General features: G+C 36.4%; 1 protein-coding gene across 1 annotated transcript in view; it reads right to left on the bottom strand.

Annotated features, from left to right (window-relative positions):
- NEK10 (NIMA-related kinase 10) overlaps positions 1-14079 on the bottom strand; it is a 77740-nt gene extending 63661 nt beyond the window's left edge. The window contains exons 1-13 of the mRNA XM_010007622.1: positions 14006-14079; positions 13687-13747; positions 12646-12776; positions 12029-12127; positions 9162-9246; positions 8375-8416; positions 7158-7236; positions 6747-6814; positions 5602-5681; positions 4785-4871; positions 3133-3357; positions 2504-2643; positions 841-902 (exon numbers count right to left, since the gene is read on the bottom strand). Of these exons, the coding sequence (XP_010005924.1) occupies positions 841-902; positions 2504-2643; positions 3133-3357; positions 4785-4871; positions 5602-5681; positions 6747-6814; positions 7158-7236; positions 8375-8416; positions 9162-9246; positions 12029-12127; positions 12646-12776; positions 13687-13747; positions 14006-14079 (1233 nt within the window). The remainder of the gene's footprint in view (positions 1-840; positions 903-2503; positions 2644-3132; positions 3358-4784; positions 4872-5601; positions 5682-6746; positions 6815-7157; positions 7237-8374; positions 8417-9161; positions 9247-12028; positions 12128-12645; positions 12777-13686; positions 13748-14005) is intronic.
- Positions 14080-23083: the final 9004 nt, after the last annotated feature.

The following is a 23083-nucleotide window of genomic DNA, read 5'->3' as shown; positions in this document are numbered from 1 at the left end:
TTAAGATACATAGAAAAAAAAATTTCCTAGACTTAATTTCATTCATTTCCTCTTAACCAATAGTTTTGAAATACATATAAACTTCTCTTCTCATTATATTTAAGGCTCTTCACTCTCTCGATTCTTCAAGGAGAATGCCCCTAGTTGGGTTTTAAGCTGACTTGAAGGCTTAGATCACTGACTTTACATTTAGAGTATCAGAGCTGGCTACAGCCTCTAGCTGGTTTTAATGTCCTAAGTACTTGTGTCTTTGGCTATGTTTGGAATACATGCCAGGGATTTTAAGAATGGTTTTCAGAATCATAGATTCTGACTGATTCAAACATTACATTTTAAAATGCATTTTAGAAATACAGCTCCAGGGATGGAGTGCCAGGAAGTTACCTCAAAAATACAAAACTCTGAGGAAAAGAGAAATTGTTTGAAAAACAGCAATACACTAATACTAAGCTGCACAGAGTTTGTTTAAACAAACTTCAAGAAATTCAGACCTCATATTTCTCAGCTAATTCCGTGATTACTCTTATTTACTATCCTTCTTTGATAGTAAAGAAGGATCTCTTGCCATGCAAGGGCATGGCAAGAAATGCCAACTAAAATGAACCCTAAATAAAGCTGTTTTATTCTCCCAGACAACTAGATACATACATTGCCATCTTTATGTATATATCTCTGTGTGTAAAAGGATTAAGAAACAGAGCCTCTAAAGTTATATAAAGGCATATCTTCCAATCTCTTTCAAAGGCATTTTGTTTGTTCTTTAAATTAGGATGACAAATAAGAACAATTACGGCAAACTCTAAACTATAATAACTTACTTAACTAAATAAATTTTCCTACCTGTACTACCTGGTAAGCGTTAGTCTCATTGAGCACCAGTTCAGTAATTGCAGCACAACAAGCTAGAATAAAAATTCAGATGTAACATTTATGGCAAGATTCATAAAAGATACTGAAATAGCACAGTGGGTTAACCTTAGCTAAGGGCAAAATGCCCATCCAGCTGCTCATTCAATCCCCTTACATAAAAGGGCAGAGGGAGAAAATACGATGAAAAATCTCATGGGTCAAGACACAGACAGAGAGACAGCTTACCACTTATCAACACAAGCAAAACAGACATGACTTAGGGAAAATTGGTTTATTTCCAATTAAAGTAGATTTTGATACAAAAAAGCAAAGGAAAAAAAACTTAAAACATTTTCCTCCCTCCTCCCATCTTTTTTCCCCCACTCATCTTCACTCCTGACTCCTCTATCCTCTCCCCCACCACCACTGGGGGGTGCTAGGTGAGGGTTACGGTCAGTACAAAACTGTTCTATTCTACTGCTTCTTTCTCCTCACACTTTTCCCCTGCTCCGGCGTGGGTCCCCTCCACATACTGCAGCAAGAACATCTGTTCCACAGAAGTATTTCCTATGGGCTGCTGGCGAGTATCTGCTCTGGTGCTTAAAGCACCTCCTTCCTCTCCTTCATTGACCTTGGAATTTGCACTGCTGCTTCTTATCCTCTTTTTTTTCCTCTCCTGCTCTGCCCACCCAGTGTTGTAGACCTTATTTAACTATGTTTTCACAGATGCACCACTGGCTCTGCTTTAGCTTTGGCTACCAGGAGGTCTGTTGGGAGCCCAGCTGGAACCAGCTGTGCCCAGCACAGGGTAATCCCTTACCTCTTCCCACAGTTGTCAGGCCCCCTGCTAACAAAACCTTTCCACCTACACCCAATACAGAAGGCTGAAAATATAAACAGGTCCACAGTCTGAATAGAAAAAGACCTCTATAAGTCGAGTGTGTGCTCTTTCTAAGGGTCCTTAACAAAAGCAGAAGTAACCGAAAAATATGCTCCACAGTGGCAATACTTTTGGTACTGGAATTTATTTCACATTACCAGCTCTTCATATGTAATACTCATGACAATGTTTTCAGAAACACTTATGCATTATGTTGCAGCTTCCAGGACAATACTGCAAACACTAATGTAATCCTAGTAAGGATATTTTGCATTGTCCTTCCATAGTCACTGAAATATACAGGATCCTCCAGAAGGCATTTCAGAATGGATAGTTGACTTGGTCCTTTAAAAAGGACTCTTTCCACAAGTACTGAGGAATCCTCATCTGACTGGTAGTCTTTAAAATACCACTTTGAAAGAGTTCCCTCATAATTGATCTACCACAGTAAATTCAATTTGAGGGAAAAGTATAGTCAAATAAAAACAATCTCAGGCTGAAACAAAATTTAAAGTATATGTTTGAGATGTTTTTACAGGTGGAAGGAATAAATGATTTCCCTGTACTTAATACTTTTATCCTTTGCTTCTTTCTAAAAATAAGTGTGCTTTTTGAAAAAACATGCTGGTATTGCATATTTTGAAATAAAAACAGCTGACTTGGAGCTGCCAATCCCTAAAGCAGATAAAAATATTTACAATTTCGATTTTGAAATACTTTGTATCCCTTTGCAAAAGTGCAAGCAACAGAGTATCATGCCTTAATAAAGACTACCTGCTTGAAGTGAGAGAGTATTTTCTTGCATCTCATCAGGACTCAAATCATCTGACAACTGAAGGTGTTGGATTCTTCCTGCTGCGTTCGCACTAGATAAACTTCCAACAGAAGAGCAATCTGAAACAAGACTTCTCTCCCTGAAAAAAAATCAAATTGCAATGTAAGAAAAAAAAAAAGGCTTAACATGTCATTGTTAAACATTTCTGAAGTTCTGAAAATGTATGTTTTTCACTAAATTAGCTAATATACTTTGAAAAAGCAAACAAGCCTTGAAACTGAAAATTCCTTTACAACGTTCATCAATATACCCACAACTCTACTGCAGTAAATAGGTATCTAATTAACAGGAAAACTAAGCAGACAGTAATGACATATTTATAATCCATTAATTACTTATTTTGTACACTGAATATGTGAAAATTACTTAAAGATAGCACAAACAACACATATCTGTAAAAAATACTGCTTATTCAGTATGTCCTAAATAGCCTTTTAATTTCTGAAGACATCTCATACAGATGACTAAAACAAATATGTTATTTGATAAAATAGATCTTGGTCAAATAAATCTTAAAATATGAAATAGTCTCATATAACAGCCACAAGGCAGAGGACTGAAAACCTACCCCTGTAATATATGAAGGAGCTGCTTGATTCCACCCCAAATCCGGATTTCTGCACTAGTTTCAGGGTCTTCACAAACCTGTACCAGAATCCAAACTATACTCCATAGAAGTTTGATATGATCAAAATGGAGTAAACTAAGCAAGACTGGAACTCCTTCATACATTTTTATTTGCTCTTTGACTTGTGACTCTGCACAGAGGAGACGCAGCAACTCTGCTGTAAGCCTGGAGAAAAAAAAAATAATCAGCAAGATTTTTAAAAAATAACTCATTACATTGTATTTTTAGTTAGCAAAGAGGAAAAATACATCAATGTCTAAGAACAGAGACCTCCTTTTAAAAAAGTTAAAGACTTAAAGTCACTGTAAATTGGATAAAGTCACTGTTAAAAACAAACAAATAAAACAAAGAAACAAAACAACTGAAAAAGAAGGTAGCTTAAATTTTCACTAGGGATGGAATTATATTTACATTGAGTTTGTTTGTCAGCACAGGCAGCCAAGCATATACAGCCAGGATGGGGGTGGCCAGGTGGACTGCAGTCATCTGTGGTACCACCTTCTTGTTAATGGCCTTAGTGCTACAAGCAGCACTGACTGAGTGAACCTGTAAGGTCCATCTGTGGAATTAGACTGACTCCACAAATAATCATAACTCTTCTCCAGGACAGTGTAAATACTATGTTTACAAAAGGGACTAGATACATCATTTTAAAGGTTTATGCAATATTTTAATTAACTTCGCTCCAATTAAGGTAAACTTTGCATAGAAAATACAGTTAGGGATTTTTTTTTCCATTTGAAGCAAAAAAGTTGCACATGTTTGTTGAAACATATTAGAGTCATATCTGAATTTAAAATTATTCTTAACTAGCATTGAATCTCAACAACTTCCTGTCCACATTCAAATTCCAGTTTTTATAACAAACTTTTGGTTTACCTATAAGCTACATAGTTACAAACCCACAAAACAAATAGAATCTTTTCAGCATATTCAAATTCTTTATCTTTAGTCATATGTAAAATAATTGATATGTGTGACATGATTAAGCATGAAATTTAAAAAATCTTTTCAGAATTTTAGATGTGATAGTGTAAGTGACATATCATAAAATTTGAGTGTCTTTTGCTTTCTTACTGAAATGCAGATACACTATGACCAGCGAGCAGACTTAGCTGAGATAAAAGGACATTTAAGAACTCAAGGAACCTTTATGATTTTTTGATCAAAGGGTGGAGGGCTCTGATCCAGCCTCTAGGATAAACTACAACAGCTGTAAGTTTTGCCATTTTTTACAAGCTTGTATTTGGCATCTCAGGAGCTGTCAGAATTCAACATTCTTTCCATCTACCCACTCAGGTCTGCCAGAAGCAAAAAAGAGATGCATCAAGAAAAGCAACTGTTATCACTTTATGGGTAGCACTGCAATTTATTTGCACTGCACTGGAGGCCATCAGAGAGGGGATGGCTCGTAACAGAACTAATAGAAAAAAATTGTGAGATCAACATCTGGCTGAAAATACTTAGGTGTCAGAACTTCACCTTTAGTATATTAAAAGTGACACATTATCTAATTCCTCTAAATAGACACGTCCCTGAATGAAAAAGTCAAAATATATTTTAACACGATTGATCTACAAGGAGGGTCTCACCTTTTAAACAGCAAATCGTAGTCATGTAGTATCACCAGCAAGTTCTCAACAATGCTGAGCTCACTTATCTTCTCCCTACATCCTGGACTACAAATTGATTATTCCTGGTACTTATATCAATTTAAATTATATGAAATAACACATTGCTCTTTAGTCTCCCTCTTCATACATTTGACCAACTATTTTTTTTTCTCAAGTGTTAAGTAATAATATCATATTGTGCACAGAATTATTTAAAGCCACAAAAATATGCTGGGTCAGGAGTGACATTTACAGGAGTGTAACCATTTGCCATATTCCCAGTACAAAAAACCATAAATGTGAAAGCATGAAAATAAAGACACAAGTGTATTTAATTTGTTTCATACCAGAAATTAAGAAAATTAAGTACATTTTTAGAATCAAATAACAAAAAGAGGATACATATACATGGATTTGAGTCTATGCATTCATTATTTACTACATTGAACAATATTCTTGCTGGTTATGGAGAAGTACTCAACGTAAAATATTTTTATACGCAGGAAGTCAGTTAGAAATCCAGAATCCTGCATAGGGATTGCAAAGAGAGATTCCATAACTCCAGTCTTGCAAAGTTCTCCACACGAGCAAGGAGTTTGCTGCAAGGACCAAAGTTTGTATATAGTTTCTACTGCTTCAACATAAAAGTAAGTACACTTTATAAACCTCCACAAAACAATGCCCCATTTTGAAGAAAAAAAAAAAAGTCTTCCTCAGAAAATGCAGTTTTAATTTTGTGTCAAGACATAACATTAAAATACGTATTGTGAACTAAAACACAGTACGTTGAACCTACCTTTCTGCTAGGCTAGTCAGAGCAAGGAGGGCACCCAAAAGCACATTGCTGTCTCTGGCAGATAACAAATTTACCAAAGTCTGAAAAATGAAACATGAAACAAGATAAATAAATATAAATTTTGTTATTTTCTTTTAAGACTCAAACACATATAGAACTACTCATTGAAAAGTCAAAATTAAGATACCAAATCCTTAAATAATACATTAAATGTCTTAGGTACATTTAAAGTACACTGTAATTAGAATCAAATATACATTTAAAGTTTTCAAATACACCCAGCCTTAGGACAAGCAAGAATATTTCTTCTCAAACTGCAACCAGCATCACTCGTGACTGTTAAAGAATCTGTCCAACTTAAGATGCCATTGTAATAATCTGTTTCTGTGTAAAACACTTCAGAACTCTCAGTCAAGGTTTCCTGAAACAAAAAGTTAGTTTTCAACTTATATTTTAACTTTGCAGGCTGTAATTTACAGCTTTGCACATGTTTTGTTAATGATTTATATAAAGGTAAATTTCTTCTTTGTCTTGATTCTCTAAAGATATGTTGTCCAATACTAACTGATCACAATTGCCCACATTTTACTGCAGGATAATAGAATAATTAAGTATTAGTTATACTGATCTTGATTTCTATTGTTTCTCAGTTTGGCCACAAATCAGCAATGGTTAAGTATAGACCCTTAGTCTGATGTACAGCAAGGGATGTTTAGGTTGTCACTGTCTACATTGACACTGTTCCATTTAGACCCAGATTATTTGATAAGTGAAAGACCATAGCAGAAATTTATGTTAAACATATATTTATCTTAAAAATGTAACTATTTACACTGTATTAACATGTAGCTCAGGACAGTGTAAACTTTGAGTAGCCATTTTGTATAAATGAGTTTAGTCCAAACCTTTAAGACCTCTTTATCAGAAACAACCACTAACCATGCCCCAGGCCAATTAGTGTACATGTAAAGAAATTATTTTTGTTATACTGCTAATATATCTGTAAAACATGGAACTGAGATTATCTTATTTTACAAGTTTAAGAAGCTTAACAATTTACTCCCATCTACATCAAATCTAAAAAGCATAAGTCATTCAGTTATGTAGCTAATTAGTTATAATTAGCAATTTTATAAAGGACTTACTTTATGTGCTCCATTTGTTACAACCCACTCTCCTTGATCTTTAACACCAGCAAGCTTTTGGAAAATGTCTGTGGAACAAAGGAAGTCACATAAATTGAAGCTTTACTAAATATTTTAATTTAACTTACTCGACAATACAGCAAAACACTAGATAATTTCTTTGAAGGATGCCTAGCTCATTTTACTCTGTTATTTCAGTGTACAGAGAGATATTAATTTCTCAAAGAAATATTACTTATGTACAAAAAACAGATGTGCTTTTCCACAGCAGTTTCACTTTTTTACTTGTGTAATGATGCCTACAATTAATCTAGTATTATCTTACTTAATAACCATCTCAAGGATTTTAAACATTTTAAGCCTCACACAAAAAGTGGCCTTATAATTTATGTTATCAGCTATAACACTTACATGTCATATTGACCAGCTTGTCTACATTATGCTGCTCTTCTCCATAATCAAGATAGCCATTTGCTACTGTTTCCATAAACTGCAAGTGGGTGGGGGAAATAAAAGATACCATTATAACCGAAGTTTCAAGAATCTATAACCTATAGTGTTATGCACAGAAATAACCTCTAGAGGGTGCATCTGTTTCACGTAAAAGGTAAGTCAGCAATTGAATCATAGAATGGTTTGGGTTGGAAAGGACCTTAAAGATTATCATGTAGGGCGGCTGGAACTAGATCAACATCCCACGTACTTTTACTGCAAAACTGTCAGGGAACAAAAAGTGATCTTGGAATTATAAGAATTCAAAAAGCAAGTGTAAAATTCCACGAGGGGAAAATACACTGGAGACTTATCAAACACAATTACCCTAATTCTAGGGCCAAAATTCCCTTCTTTGCAAGCTGGTAGAGGTCCATCATAGTTTTCTGGGGAACTATCACTTCATAGTTTTGCTCTTAAACTACTCCCTTAGCATCTACTACTGGCCAACATTTGGAACAGCCAGATGGATCTTCAGTCCACACAGCTGACAGGCTCAGACTTCAAAACCTACATGACTGTATCCTAGAAAGATACATGTGTTATTAAAATTCTGATTTTTTTTTTTTCTAGAAAGTAAACTCCTAACAATTTCAAAGATATTCAAGATATGTCATATGTCACTGCTAAAATGGCACTCATGAATATTAAAAACCCAGGAGGCAAGTGGTATTAACCCAGAGCAATAACAATACAGCATTCAGTTATCAATAATGTTTTGTAATGCAAAAGTTCTGTAGTCTCCAAATTTAAACCCATTCAATATTCTATCACTGTGCTTCTACCTTTGGAAAGTGATTTGCTACAGCTCAAGATGACTTTACTCATCTTCCTTCAAAAATCTACAGTTTATTTTGACTGAACCAATCATGCTGATTTTTCTAATCCTTCTCCCACTTCAGGAAGCATTTGTTAAGCCTTCTAAGCAAATGTCCTGGGTTAAATTCTGCTAGACGATAAGGAGAGCCGCTTTGTGCATTAGTGAGCAAAACCACACCAACTGCTTACATGCAAACAGAGGAACAGACTTGCTTCTTTCCATAAACCAAATACACTTCTTTTTACAGTGTATTTCATTCTAATCATAATAAACTGACATGCAACACAATGGACAAAGATACTATAAGAAATTCTACCTGAGCTAGATTTTCAGTCCCACCCAAGCTGTGGAACATTTCCTAAAAGAAAATTTAAAAAATTGAGTCAAAATAGGAAATTACTGGAATGAGTGAACAGTAGTAAATAAATCATAGAATCATGTACTGTGTTTGTTGAGAATATTGAAAAACCGTAACTCCAGTGGATGAAGTCAATCGATTTTGGAGATGCTTAGCACCTTTAGAGTTCAGAATTACTTGTTAAAAGTGGATAAATAAAAACACTGAAAAGGAATTTAAAAGACTGAAACTGGAAAAACAGTATAAGCTTTGGAAAACATAGAAAAGAAATACACGAAAGCAAATACCGTAACAGATGTCTGAGGCTTAGTCCTATGAATAACAACTACAATAGCAAGAATAAAATTAAAAGCTGGTTCTTTGTAGTTTAGAGCATTGGGCTGCTAGGAGGAATAGGCAGCTTCCTGCTTTCTTTTTTATGGGAATTCTAAATATCTGTATGGTAAACGCAGGTATGGAGAGGTTTGTTATGGAGATTTACAGGTTCTTTGTTAGGGTTAGTAACAACAGACACTACATAAGAAATATCAGAAAATGAGTAAGTTATGCAGCAACAGTGCAAATCGACTCTCAGAATCTGATTGCAAATCACATTTTCACATATAGAAACATAGGTACATACATATAATAAGTATGCATCCATAAGAATGCACGCTTTTACACACATGCACCAACACAACTCACATGCATGATGCTTAAGTGCATTCTCTTAACTAAGCAAGAAACAGTATTTTTACATACTGACCTGATAGTATGGATCCCTTATGAATAACCTCAGGCAGATTAATACTCTAAGAAAATGGATGGATGGGGCATGATTAACCCACTCCCTGTAAAGGAAATATTCAACACATAAACCAAACAAAATTTTTAAAACTGTTAAAACTTAAATAAAACACTTTGAGTCAGGAATCAACTGACTAGAAGACTAGTGACCTAAAACAGCTGTACAACATACTATGCTATAGAACTTCTAATACAATTTATATACAAATATAGTAATAGATTTAAATACATTTAGTACATTATATGAACATTACCAGCCACCACTTATTATCACTGAACTGATGCAGGAAGGTATATTCTTATCTTTAAGCATAAAGAGATCATGCTTTGATGTAAGCTTACTTTAAGTGTTTGGATCAAGGCCCAAAATGGCAAAATCACTGAGAAACCACATAGCAAACCTCAGTGCACAAAATACACTTATGTAAAAATATGCGTGCTGTAGAAGTAAAAATAGCTAGATTTGAAATGATTTTTTGAATCATCATAATCTATCCTGGGCTTCAAATACTCTAATACTATTTGTCCCTGGAATAATTTGTTATTTAGTTTAAATGTTCTTGATATAGGATGATACTCCCAAATAGAATTTCCTCTTGTATATTACTCCATACAATTCCAAAGCACAAGACTTGGCAGAAAACTCAACTCAGATCTGCACAAAGCATCCAGGGGCAGTAATCCCACATAAAATACCAGTAATTGAATCACTATTTCCATTGTCAAAGACATATATCTCCATTTTCCTATTTAAAATAAAATTGGACACCTTCCTACTGTTTGTTGTTGTTGTTTTAACTGAGAGGACAAAATCTGCAGTATCTGCGCAAGTTTCCAAGGAATGGAAGGCGTCTATGGGACGTAGCAGTTCTCTTCCCTTTTTATCATTTGCAGTTGGGAACAACGCCAACATTTTTAGCCAGCGGCTAAAAATATTTTTATAAAAATAAATGTTTTACAAATAGATACTAACAAAATCTCAGCCCTTCCCTGCCAATATTATGCCTGAAATAATACTAATTTTCTTTATGCTACCATAATTGGCCACTTCAGAACTGCATGAAACTTTTCATGGAGAGAAAACAGCAAACACATGCATTGGCAAAATTTGTAGGTCAGATAGTAAGTGTCCTAAAGATCATTACTATGGTGGTCCTACAGCTATTCCTTAAAAAACTTTTACTCTTGACAGAAGTTAGTTTCTTCAATGGAGCAATGCATCTGTCACATTAGTCCAAGTAGGGACAGTAATTCTCCGAGCCTGGTTAACATTTGAGAGCCTCTTCTACTCTAGTTACATTTACAATACCTATTACTAGATACCTTACTGTATATATATCCAGCATGGGTCAGCAGGATTTTTTCTGCCTTCGTTATACTCCTTCCCCAAACTACTTATGCTAGGCTGATCAGAGCTTTCTTGTCAACAGAATCACCTCCAATCAGAACTTCTGCTGACACAGTGATGCCAGTAAGTGGGTGTGAGTTTTTTCTTGCACCTCAACCAACATAGTTATGCCAGCAAAAGTGTGTAATCCAGACCAGTGACAGTTCCTAATGCTCCGACACAATGCAACAGCAGTAGCTTCAAAGAAAGGACACCATCACAGTCATAGTGAAATACTTACAAAGGGCAACTGAAACACCTTTGTAACTGCACTTACCTTATAGGTTTTACATACCTACTAATATATGCTTGTTTCATTAACCTTACCTGGGTGCTTTTATTTATGAGGCTGTTATTGCTATATCATCATCAACAAGCACCACAGGAAACAAAAAAACAAAATATGAGCTGGGTATGATACCATATATAAATAGAACTTGGGAAGACACTACAAATTATTCTTAGCTTTTTGGCAAATGAAGCTGAGCCACTGACATCTCACTGGTGGGTGCTGAGATGATAAAGCTCATTTGGAAAAGAAAGAGTTAACAGATTTACAAATCATTTAAATCAGCAGTCTTAAAGTCACTGCTGTTCAGTTAATCAAAGATGAGATCCCTAGTTAGTTCTGAAAAAGGGTCTAAGCAAACTATGTGAGGTTTTTTTCTGTTTTTTAGGTACTTCTGTAAATTCTAGCAGTTACCTTTAATACTTTTAGAAGCTTGAGGATACTTCCCTTAAGCTTCTTTATCAGTTTATATTTTTCAGAAAATGTACCTGGGCTTTAAAAAGAAAAAATGCAAGACACTGCAGTAGTGTATAGTAATAGAAATTCTGAAAACTACATTCTTTTTTTTAGAAAATATCTTTATCTATCCTCTCTCTGTTTTTTAAGGTCTTGCACTTCTTCCTTGCTCAAATGAGAGCAGCATAAGAAAGATTTTCCCCTTTCTAATCCTGTTATATAAACAAATATCAACAGTAGCATAAACTCATCTGAATTGTATGAAATCCACTGACCCTTCTATAGACAGATAGCAGTCCATAAATTCCAAATAAAATCAGTAAAATTAAATTAAATTAAAATAAAATAATTAGAAAAGCAAACAATAGATTACAAATCCCAGATATGGAAAAATGATCAAGGAAACATAGCAGATGTTAGAATTTTGGTAATCTGAATTTTGTCACATACCCAAGCCTTCCTTTTTCCATTCCACTAATCCAAGCATTCAGCCTCCACAGCCAATATAGAAGTGGTTGTTTAAAATTAAGACTATGCAGAGATGTGAAGCTGGCAGTTTCCAACACAGAGGTCTATTGTTGAAATATATCTGCCATGTATCTCGTTGTAACAGTATGAACCATTATCCATGGTTCTTTGCTTGAGGCAAGAAAGAGTGACCCTCCTTGGATGTGAATATGTTCAATATACTGACCTGCAGGTAAGTCTCTTCTTAATTAAAGCTGTAAAGATCTTTTGAAACAGCTTGTGTTTGGGATGTTTGCTAAAATTTCTCTCATTCTTGTAGGTCACACTAATAAGGAATGAAAAATAAAAACTTTGAATTGCTGATTTATCTTGTCACCACATGATATTAGATTGCCAGAACTTAACGTTATCAGGAAAAATTAAGAAACGTCATGTCACCAGATACAATAGACTAACACAAATTCAGATTTCCAGATATTAAGAGCATGGAAGAACTGTCTGTCTTGTGCGTAATTTGAGAGTTCTGTAATGGTATAATACAAGCTTTTAAAATAAAGAGATCATTACTTTATTTAAATTGACTACATTAACTCTCAACAGCACACTCTGCTAAGTGGGAGCATGGGTCTAAAACTTACAAAGGCAGGAATATTCACAATTAGGTTTAGAAAGTCAAAAATATGTAATTCATATCTCAGTGGGTTAACATTAAAGCACAAGTAAGAGCCAAAAGACTAACATAATTTTGTGTGGCCTTCCACACCACAACAAGCTTAAGATACATAAAGACATTCAGAGATTCAACACAGTGTCATCATATTAGCTTGCTTTTTTTCTTTTTACCTAAAGTTTTCAAGCTCAACAGCTTCTGTTGATTCTTGCCATTGTCCATGGGCTTTTAGTTCATTTCTTTTGAGGTTTTGCCAAGCTTTTGTCACACTGGTTTGACCCCTTTCAAAACGTATAGCTGGAAGCTAAGGAGTAAAGGGATAGCACTCATGAGTTAAACACTGCATTTTAAGTGAAAGTACCTTTTCCCAAGTTCTGACTTGAACTTCAGAGCTATAATCTGCCATTATAAAACATAACCCACACGAAGCAGAACTGAGGTGGTAGAAAACAAGTGCATGGGACTATATAAAACCCGAAGAACAGTGTCTTTCAGAATGCATAATTTAAAATCAATGGAATCTGCAACACATACTCATTTATCTATGCCCCATAGCTGTCTCACTTCTACAACTGCATAGCCTTCATATTCTTTTTATGCTGTAGTACTTGAATGTTCCAGATTTCTGCTCAGAAGCAATTCCATACCTCTAACCAGGAAGGAAGGACTCGCATGTCACATGGACTGTTCCCTAATTCTGTCATACCTTTTTACAGAATAAAAGGGAAGAAACTGTTCTGGCATTCACACCCATCATCATATGTTGGTTTTCTTTGCTATGGCAAACATAAGCTTTACTAAGTAACTTGAGGTGAATGAGATTTTACTGTGTCCTGTAAGTTTCATACACTGATATGTAATGTCCTGAAGATTTTTAGCCAGAGACAAATAGCTTATGGCTAAAATGGCTACACTTAATTTTCTTTTTTATATTCTTAAACAAACATCATGTTGTAAGCAATATATCTCTAAGCCTACCTTCTCATGACAATATGGAATGGCAGTGAAGCAAACAAATCTGTTGACTATATATGCAACAACTAAAAAAAATTAAAAAGCAACACCTCATCCATGATACAAGATTCTGCTAACATGTTTAATCATAACGGAACACAATATCCTAAGTTTCTGCCACAATTCATAATCAACATTACTTATAATTATACAATTATACAGAATGTTTAATAATTGAAAAATAGGTTATTGAGAAATACCTGTTGCTTCTGTGACTGAACATTTAAGAGAGACTGAAGTCTTTTAAGATCAGAATCATCCCTAGAATAAACAAAATAGCATAAATATATAGAAGTATTTTTGTAAGAGCAAAGAGGTCAACAAGCAACGTTAATGACAGAAAATAAAGTTTTATACTGTTGCCCAGTGTTCCCATTTTGCATAGAGAAGAATTCATAACTTCTTCAGAATGCCTTAAATCAACAAAGGTGTAAATAAACTTTGTGACCAGAGTAACAGTTGTCATGTTTATACTGCAATTCAAATTAAAGCATTCTTGTAAGACGTCAGATACTATACCTCATAGTGATCCCAGGAGGTTTTTTGTCATTTGCTTTTTCTGTGCTCTTCAACATTTTGTCCTGATCAGGCATTGTGTATAACTATTATCAGATGGCTACAAACTCATTTCCTTAAAAATAAAGTAGATAGACAGAATTATAACATTGCAGCAGAAGCAACCAGTATTTTCTTACAGAACCAACTGATAAGACTTTAAGGAAAAACAAAACAAAACAAAAAATCAATACAAAAAACTAACAGCTCTATTTCCCTAACATGAACCCTTAGGCATTGTATGAGGATACCCTTTAGAATTCCAGATATTAATAAGAAAGTAGTTAAGCTAACATATATAAACTTTATTTTCCCAATACTTGAGTAGACAGTATTGGCTGCGTTGCTATTACACTTTATTTTTGTTTGGATTTTTTCCACTTCTTGCATATTATTACCATTATTTCTCGCCATGGATTGCCTATTTACATTTCAGCAGTGCTTGGCTGACTTCTAGGTTGTATCATACAAGCAGTTGTCCAGAGAATATAATGGTTTTATCATCTAAATACACAAGACGAATGAAGGCAAAATGAAGGTCTCTGACAAATAAATGAGATGCATGAATCACGCAGCCTACCAAAGAACCACAGAATTTTTCAGTATTTTGAGTATTCTTCATTTCAGCCAAATGCCTTATACCAATAGCACCCAGATTTTCTTGGAGTGGGGCAGACAGTTTATTTCCATAGATGAGCAGAGCTGTAAGGCCTGGCCTCAGCAGGGCCACAGATTCACTGCAGACAAATATTCAGTCTGCAGGTCTGACTGCCCACAAAAGCCCACAGGTTGTTGCTCGCACAGCATGCAACATTTGTTCACTGAAAACCTTATAAAGCCCTAGAAAAAAACAGAAAGACTTGTAAAAATAGTCAAGAGCAATTTGTTGCTGTCATGAAAGCAATTATATTGATGCAGATCCTGATCTGAGTGAAAAAAAGGATCGTCATGCTGGGGCTGAAGAATTATTCCAGAGAACTGCATAGAGCTGCTATGTTTTGCACCTCTGATTTAAAAAACAAGGATATAATACCACTGTCTGATCCTTTCTACCCATTGGACTATTCAATAAACATGGACCATTTGGAAGTTTCCTTTGGTGTCTCTTTAATAGGCTTTTCCATATGAAATATGATAGCCTTCTTTTCTCTTTGTGCAGTGCAGAGTTCCTCTGCTATTGATTTTTCTTTCTTTTCCTCTAAAGGTAAAGAAGAAAACCTGGCAGGAAATAAAAGCATCATAAATACTAGAAGCTGCTGCTTCCCAACTGAAAACCAGTGTTATTTTCCCAATTATAGATTCTCATATCAGACACAGAATTACCCAAAATGCAACTGCTGACAGTATGAACTCGTGCACTGTATTAGCTCACCCTAGTATGTGGCCTGCAATCCCAGCTCATCCATTTCTATTCTTTTGAGCAAGCCTTTATGCTCCCACAGAAAACAACTGATCCAGATCCCCAAGAAAAAAAAATCCTTCTCTCTCCTCCACACATCCACTTAGCAGGGTTATTAAAAAAACACCTCAGAACACTTAACTGGTTTGTACCAGTTATCACCGGGGAATGAATACAAACAGGATCTGCTCTATCAGTCAGCAGATTAAACCAAATAATGTTACATTAATTTCCTTTGTTTCAAAAGCAGTAAAAGTTGAGATGAGCTAAGGACATTGCTAAGCATGTTTAAGAATCCTCATGAGTAAGAGTTTCCATGTATTGTTTTAGTGATATTTGCATTTTATATCCTCTCCCCAGTATCCCAGTCCATTTGGCATATTATTGAGGCATGACAGGATGCAATCATAACCTCACATTTGCACACTAAGAAATACTATGAAACTCACAAATTATCAACATGATCAGGAGTACTTGTGTACAAAGAACAGATTTCAACTGATTAAAGAATCACCAAGCAAAACCACACATACAACAACTTGTCCATGAGCAAACATAGTTAAATCTTCAAATTTTCAACAAGCCATTTTAAAAAGTAATCCTTGGGTTGAGCCTCTAAATCGTGAACAGCAGGATACCCAGGATGGCTAGGATTGCATCCCAAAGCCTTAGGTCTTTGTGATCACTTACAACAATCTTACAACCGTTGACCAACCTTGCTTTAGGGCTGCCAGTCCAATGTTTTTGCTGTTTGTGGTACCTTAGTAAAGGTGAAACTAAGAGCTGACTAGTATTTTTAACATTCATTGCCATTACAGATACAAACATTCCTGTAAAAAGTTGAACTTGACAAAAACAAGTCAAATTCCCTTCACTGCTGGATGAGAATAAAGTGATGCAGCTCAACCAAGGACACAGCCCTCACCCAGCTCTGAGGACTCATCCTGAGGTTACCTATTTCCTAGAGACCACTAAGCCAGCATGAGTCACCGAGCACTTCAACAATAAGAGGCCAGCCCTGGCCACAAGCTGACCCTGTACAATCTCTTTGGTCTGCCAGCACAGCACCACCATAGGTGCACAAGCAGCTCTAAACCTGGTTCAGGTTACAAATAATCTCTCCTACTTTAACCCTAATTATCTTATAACTTGTCCCCAAGCACTTCGGTACAATACGCAGAAAAGAGCATTTATCCATGCAGCTTAAAGTGTTGTGCCCTTCAGCTTTACTACAGAGATAAACCAATTAATTAACTCCTGATAAAAAAGGCAAATCATTTCCCCTTTCCTTCCTTTCCATTCCCAACCTCAGCCGCTACCCTCCACTTCTCCCGCTGACCTGACCCAAAACTGAGCCAGTTTAAAGAGCTAAATAGGCAGAAAGCAACACGTCTCCCTTTGTATCGATAGTTTTCTACCAGTGTAGATCCGTTAAGAGTGGCCTGATGAGTAGCTCTCCCGATAAGGCAGGGGGCAGGACTGCACACCCGTAAATGGAGTGAGAAGAGCAGAAAACCCTTTCGTTAGCCGCCAGTCATTAAATAGGTATGTGTATTAGCACCACACCCTAAGTGAGGGGCAGACAAAAGGAAACAACCCCGTTTTCCTTCTGTCAGCGATACATCTGAGAGAAAACATATGTTAAATATTTCCTTACCTATTCTCACAATTACTTCACTTTCTTGAAATCACTGAATGATTTCCCGTCCCTGTGTTTCTCCTGTACTCATGCCAGCAGAAATTTCCGTGGAACCAGGCTATTAACTGTCCTCATAACTATCCCCCAGCTACTAAGCCAGCCCCATGACTAACATATAAGAAACAAATAAAACAAGATTCACATTTCGTTTTGGTTGTGCCAGAAAAAGATTGAGATCAGACAACTCTTTAAACATATGAAAAAGAAAATGTCTACAGCAGAGAGTCTTACTTCATTACATTTAAAACAATGACATGAGAGCAATATTAACTAATTCATTTTAACTGAAGATAATTACATTTAATCAGCTATGTTAATGACATAGGAAGAAAAATGCATTCTGATAGTGCTGGCATGCAGGATAGGACAAGAAACACTGAGCACCCTGTCAGAAATCAGATAATTCACATGATGAGAAACGGGAGACAAAGGAATTACCACCCCAGGGTTGATCTGTGGCCCAGTCTAGCATTTGTCTCAGATGACGCAAGCACATAACACTTTTGAAGGTGAAAGGAAATCCCCAAATAAACAAAACCAAAAAGAAATGTTGGAGGATAAATCTGCTGTCACAACTACAATGTAATGGTTAGAGACTCCCTTAAACAAAAAGATGTGTTACATTCTTTATAATCTTTATTAACAATAACTACTCGCTAGGTATATTTCGTAAGGTAACTAGTTGCTTGATTTACCCTTGAACTCCTTTCTCAGTAACTCCAGTGGCTGGATTCCACTATCTAATTATATACAGAAGGTTAACTGGCTTAAGCTGGATAAAGAAGCAGTAGATATATCTTGGCTTTAATAGATCCTTTGATGCTGTTACTAGATAGGAACAGCAAAAGCTGGGTGTGAGGTCAGATGAAAAGTCAGTCCTTAACAGAGCAATAATCAATATATTATTGTCAAAACAGAAATGGCAAAGGAAGCATAGAAGATGATGAAAATTCCCAAAAGATACTTCTCCAGTATCCAAAAGGAACTCCGGACCACTTTGCCTCTTGCTCTGAGAGAGCACAGCAGCCAGAAGGATGGGTCAGCACTGGAGACTGCCTACATCTAGGAAGTTCTACACTGATTAACCCATAAAGACAATGTTTGAAGAATATGTTTTATACATTTATTGACTGAATCGATACAGAAATCTGTATGCTTGCTATACATGAAAACTTTCACATGCATATATTTACCTCAAATTCTACTCGGTTTAATAAGTTCTTGGAAGATTCTCTGAAGATTTACTAGGATCCAATGCAAGGTTTCTGTTTTTCCAACAAACCGAAACATTCAAATCACTGCTGGTTTATAGTTTGGGGGGGTGGGTGTGTGTGTGCCTGTGTGTGTGTTTGTTTTCCCTCTCCACAGTTCCAGTGGAGTCATAAGTGGCCAGGCCTATTCTGATTCCTGGACCTACGCAATGCAAGTCTCTGGGCTACCTTCCAGATCATAACTTTTATTTGTAGATTCTGCCTAGATCTACCATGTTACTCTGCAGTTCACAGATGCAAGAGGCTTTCTGAGGTCTGGCAAACAGCTCTGTATCAACACAAGGATAATACGTAGCTCTGTGAAATCAATCTTCTCTGCCCTGGCTACCAGGCAGACCTTTTTAGGGAATGGCCCTGCTACGACTCAGAGCCTCTGGGAATCAGGAGAGGTTGTTTAAAGTCTTCTGAAGGCTCAGAGCTGGTGAAGAAGCTGGGCCGGAGATTTCAGGAGGAACCAGGGAAGGAAGGAGGCAGAGTGACCCTTATTTTAGAGGCACCACTCCCAGCCGGTCAGGCGAGATCCCGGGCCGGGATCCCTCAGGACTTGCCGGCGGTTTTTTAAGCGTTTACAACGCGCTCCACGTTCGCCTACATTCCCAGACTAACGCCCAGCTCGGAACCGCTGCTTCTCCCCGGCCTCCCCGCAGCGCGGCGGGTGCCCGAGACCACCCGGGGACAGAACCGCGACGGGCGGGGGCGACACAGAAGCCGAACGGGACGAGCCCCCCCTTTTTTCCTCCCCAGCACAGCCAATCGCGGCCCCTCTTCTTCACCACCGGCCTATCCAACGGCGTCACGCTGGGAGGTGCCCGGGCGCCCTGGCGACCCGCGACGCCACCGGCCCGGCCGTGGCCACGGGCACGGGACGCCAGGCCCAGAAACGCCGCCGGTCCCAACCCCTGCGGCCCCAGCTCTCGGCTCATAAAACCAGAAACAGCCTTCAACAGAGTTCGGGAGGGTGGTTTTTATTGCTTTTACCGACTTTCCGAAACATTACAAAAGATACGTCTTATTGGAGCAGTAATTAAACCAGCGGAGGCCTGGACCTTTCACGTTACAGAGCGAACAAGAGTTGTGGCTCCTGTACAGACCGAGCGGTGGATCCCGCGTCCGGAAAAACGCTTTCGATTTGCTTTGAATTTTGTTAGAAAGTAATTAAAGATCACTGTGATTAGAAAAGCAGTCGTAAAAAAATTCGAACCATACAGTATGAAGTCACATTTCAAACGATCAGTTATTAAAAGTGGTGGTTCAGCGGCAGGTGCTGAACCCTGGAAGACACCTCTGCACAGGAGCATCAGCGGAGAGACAGATTGTACGTTACGTGTCTTGCCAGTAAAATCATTTAGAAAAGCACTGATTTTCAAACTTGATCAATATTCAAAAAAAAAACCAAAAAAACCAACTCAACAGGCTCTAGATTCAATATGAAAGTGTCTTTTAACTTCAATGCCTACTATGAAGTCCTGTAAGTTTTCACTGAAAAAATGTTACAAAAGAAAACTGACTTAAAATTACTACGCAATTTGCTTTATTTATAGCACTACTTTTACACCACCTCAAAGCTGTGTGTCTCTAGTCTTAACATTTGCCATAAAATAAATTACTGTTGGTATAAACAAAGTATTCCACACAGTATTTGTACTGTACTTGATAATTAATTCGACCTAGATGAGTAATTAAAACATTACTAATCGTAGAAGGCAAAAAAAAAAACTAAAATCATGGCATGCTCATCTAAACAGACTACATTTGTGAACTGAAAACCATGAGCCATTTACCTTAGGATTTACAGACAGTATGTACAAGACAAGCCTTTAAAACAGCCCCACCACATCCAGACAGAAGTAAGTGAAGCAAAACAGTTACGGGAGAACTTTAATTAAACGTGGAAAAAACAGCCAAGACCTTTGGTTGGAAAACCCCTGCTAGGGCACCAAATTCAACCCTAACAGGTTTTATGATGACAAACTTGGCAATTTGGAACATTTCACTGAAGGACCTTATGTTACAGCTGCAAAATGAATCTAGGAAGAAAGTGTAATTAATTTGGGCATACGTAAACAGAATGAAAAGCATGTCATTGCAATACATATGAAAATACTAATAAGGAGTTCTGTAGAATATAATTTAAACATGAGACTGTGTTTTAAGTGAAATATTTTAGATTATAATTTAAATGGAGTGGTCAAAATTTAAGACCTACACTTTATGTAAACATTCATATTTATAAATAAATTAGGAAAAGAAAGAAACAGAAAAAAAGGAAAGAAAAATAAGGAAGAAAAAAAAGAGGCTTGAGGGACTTCCTGAGGTGGCTCTGAAGCCAGATACACAGTAGAATTAAGCTCCATTCCAGAAAACCAAGGCATCTACAGAAAGTGCAGGGACACTGATTTTCCTAAAACTGTTGGAATGGAAATACATTGGTGTAATTTTTACAGGGCTTAACCCCTCTGAAATATTTCAGTGCACAGCAATTATCACTGCTCTTTTGCATCCATTAAGGCAAAACATCTACACAGAGTAAACTAGATCCTTAGCCATTTTACTTAATACTATGTATGATTTCAAAGCAGAGAAGGTGCAAATGGAGCAGAGGATCACTTAACCATAGATTATCCATGGGGTTTTAAGCATTTCATACCAGATCATCTTCCATTCATATGGGAAAAAAGTGCAATATGCTACTGACCAAGAACTGGAACTAAAGGTCCCTGTCAACTGCTTAGGCAAGTCGTGGTATTTCCAACATTGATGAAAACACCTGCACAATTAAAAATTAAATAAATACTGTGATTAGACTTTTGGGGCTTTGGTTTTGTTTCCTTTCAACTTGACTTGAGAAATAGCCACTTCCTGTAATATTGACCAAAACTTAACACTTCTGAACTAGAAGCCAGATACAAGGTGTGCAGCACCAGGGCACTCTGACTTCTGGCATTAAAGAGTTACAAATCTAAGAGTTTTGTAACAGCTTTTTGGGTCTTTGGAAATCGTTGCAGGACTGTGAACATGAAGTGTAAAATACTACTGGGAGGACTACTACAAAAGTTATGTATTGTGGATAATGCTACGTAAACTGCCCAAAATATCTTCCCTCCTCGATTCAGCAAGAGCTACTTAGTCAACAACTGAGGTTCAGATGTGTTTTGTTGGTTTATTTTTTTTAAATAATGCAGAAAGTTCTAGGAAACCATCTGCTACAGTTCCACCATAACTCAGTTTGACTAGGGGGGGAAACATGGGTATTTACTGAAAGAACTCATAATCAAGCTAAGGCACAAGCTACACTATTATCTAAGAATACAGGAACATATATACAGGTCATTAATACAGTATTAAGTCACACTGGTGACCTCACTTGCTTTGCCACTGACCTGAGCCTTTGCAAGGGCAGTTGGGATAGCATTATTTGTATTGCTGTACACTATGATTTACTTTCTTTAAACTGTCTTCTAGGAATTCAGCCAAATGAAAAAAAGGGGGGGGGGAAAGAAAAGAAAAACCTTAAATACATTTCACTTGAAGGCAATTATTAACAGTCCATGTAGCTTAAATGGTATTTTAAAAGGTTTCTATTTATTCCCACTGATTGCTTTGTTTTTGTAATATACAAATTATCTTTTCTCCAAGTAACACTTGGCTGAAGAGCACCAAAATTGCACCTCAGGTGGTATTTTCAGATGAACTCTGCCCTCCTTCAGAATGGGCTCCTTTTGCATTTGAGAATTTTACCTCATGACTCATGGTAGAACTCCCCAATTTTGGCAAAAGTTGAGCAAATGGCATTTTCTAATTTTAAATGAGCAAAGATTCTAATTACAGCCACTGAACTACATCCAGAAAGGGCTGGTGACAATTCAAAATACAAAGATATAATTTCAGAAATGAAAGCAAAAAAGCTAAGCTGTAAGGCAAAAAAATAATAATGGAAACTGCACAGGTAATTGATCAAGATTTTCATTTATACATAAAATTCTCATTATTTCAAGTATTATAATGCTAAACACTAGAACTTGAAAATGTAAGTACAATAAACACACTGACTGCATCTTTATCAGTGAACCTCAAAAACTCCCATTTCCTTTAATAAACGAATATTTACTTTTATTCATCTCATGTGATAAAAATTTATACTAATTAAAATAAATAAAATGTTTAAAAATAAGTTGGTGTGCTACCATATGTCCCTACAATGGAGAGGACCAGAACTGTACACACAAATAGCACAAGCAATTTGTAATCCATAAAATAATACTGATCATAAACCTATTACAGAATTAAACTACAGCTAATTTAATCAAATACACAGTAAATTTAAAAATTAATTGAGACAGATATTTGATGAGGACATGAAATACTCTGAAGTTTGTCTTAGAGTATATCAGTTGCTGAGTAAACCAGATGCTGAGAGTCAATAAGTAAGTAAAAACAGGAACAAAAGAATTCAGAAGTACTAGTGTGTTAAGTATGTAAAACTTCCCATAGACCAAATTGCAAAATTGTAAATCCAATTTATACTGTGTAAACATGGAGTGTCCAGAATGGCAAATACTGACTTGGGACTGCAACTACAATTACTGTTCTTAGACTGCTGGGCAATAATGAAAAATCAAGAGTGAATTTAAAAAGAAAATGAAAAAGAAAAAAAAAAAGAAAAAAGAAAAAGT

This window comes from Chaetura pelagica, unplaced genomic scaffold, assembly GCF_000747805.2.
Source record: "Chaetura pelagica isolate M959 unplaced genomic scaffold, ChaPel_1.0 scaffold10, whole genome shotgun sequence".
Lineage (NCBI taxonomy): Eukaryota > Metazoa > Chordata > Aves > Apodiformes > Apodidae > Chaetura > Chaetura pelagica.
This window is presented reverse-complemented; position numbering and strand designations above follow the sequence as displayed.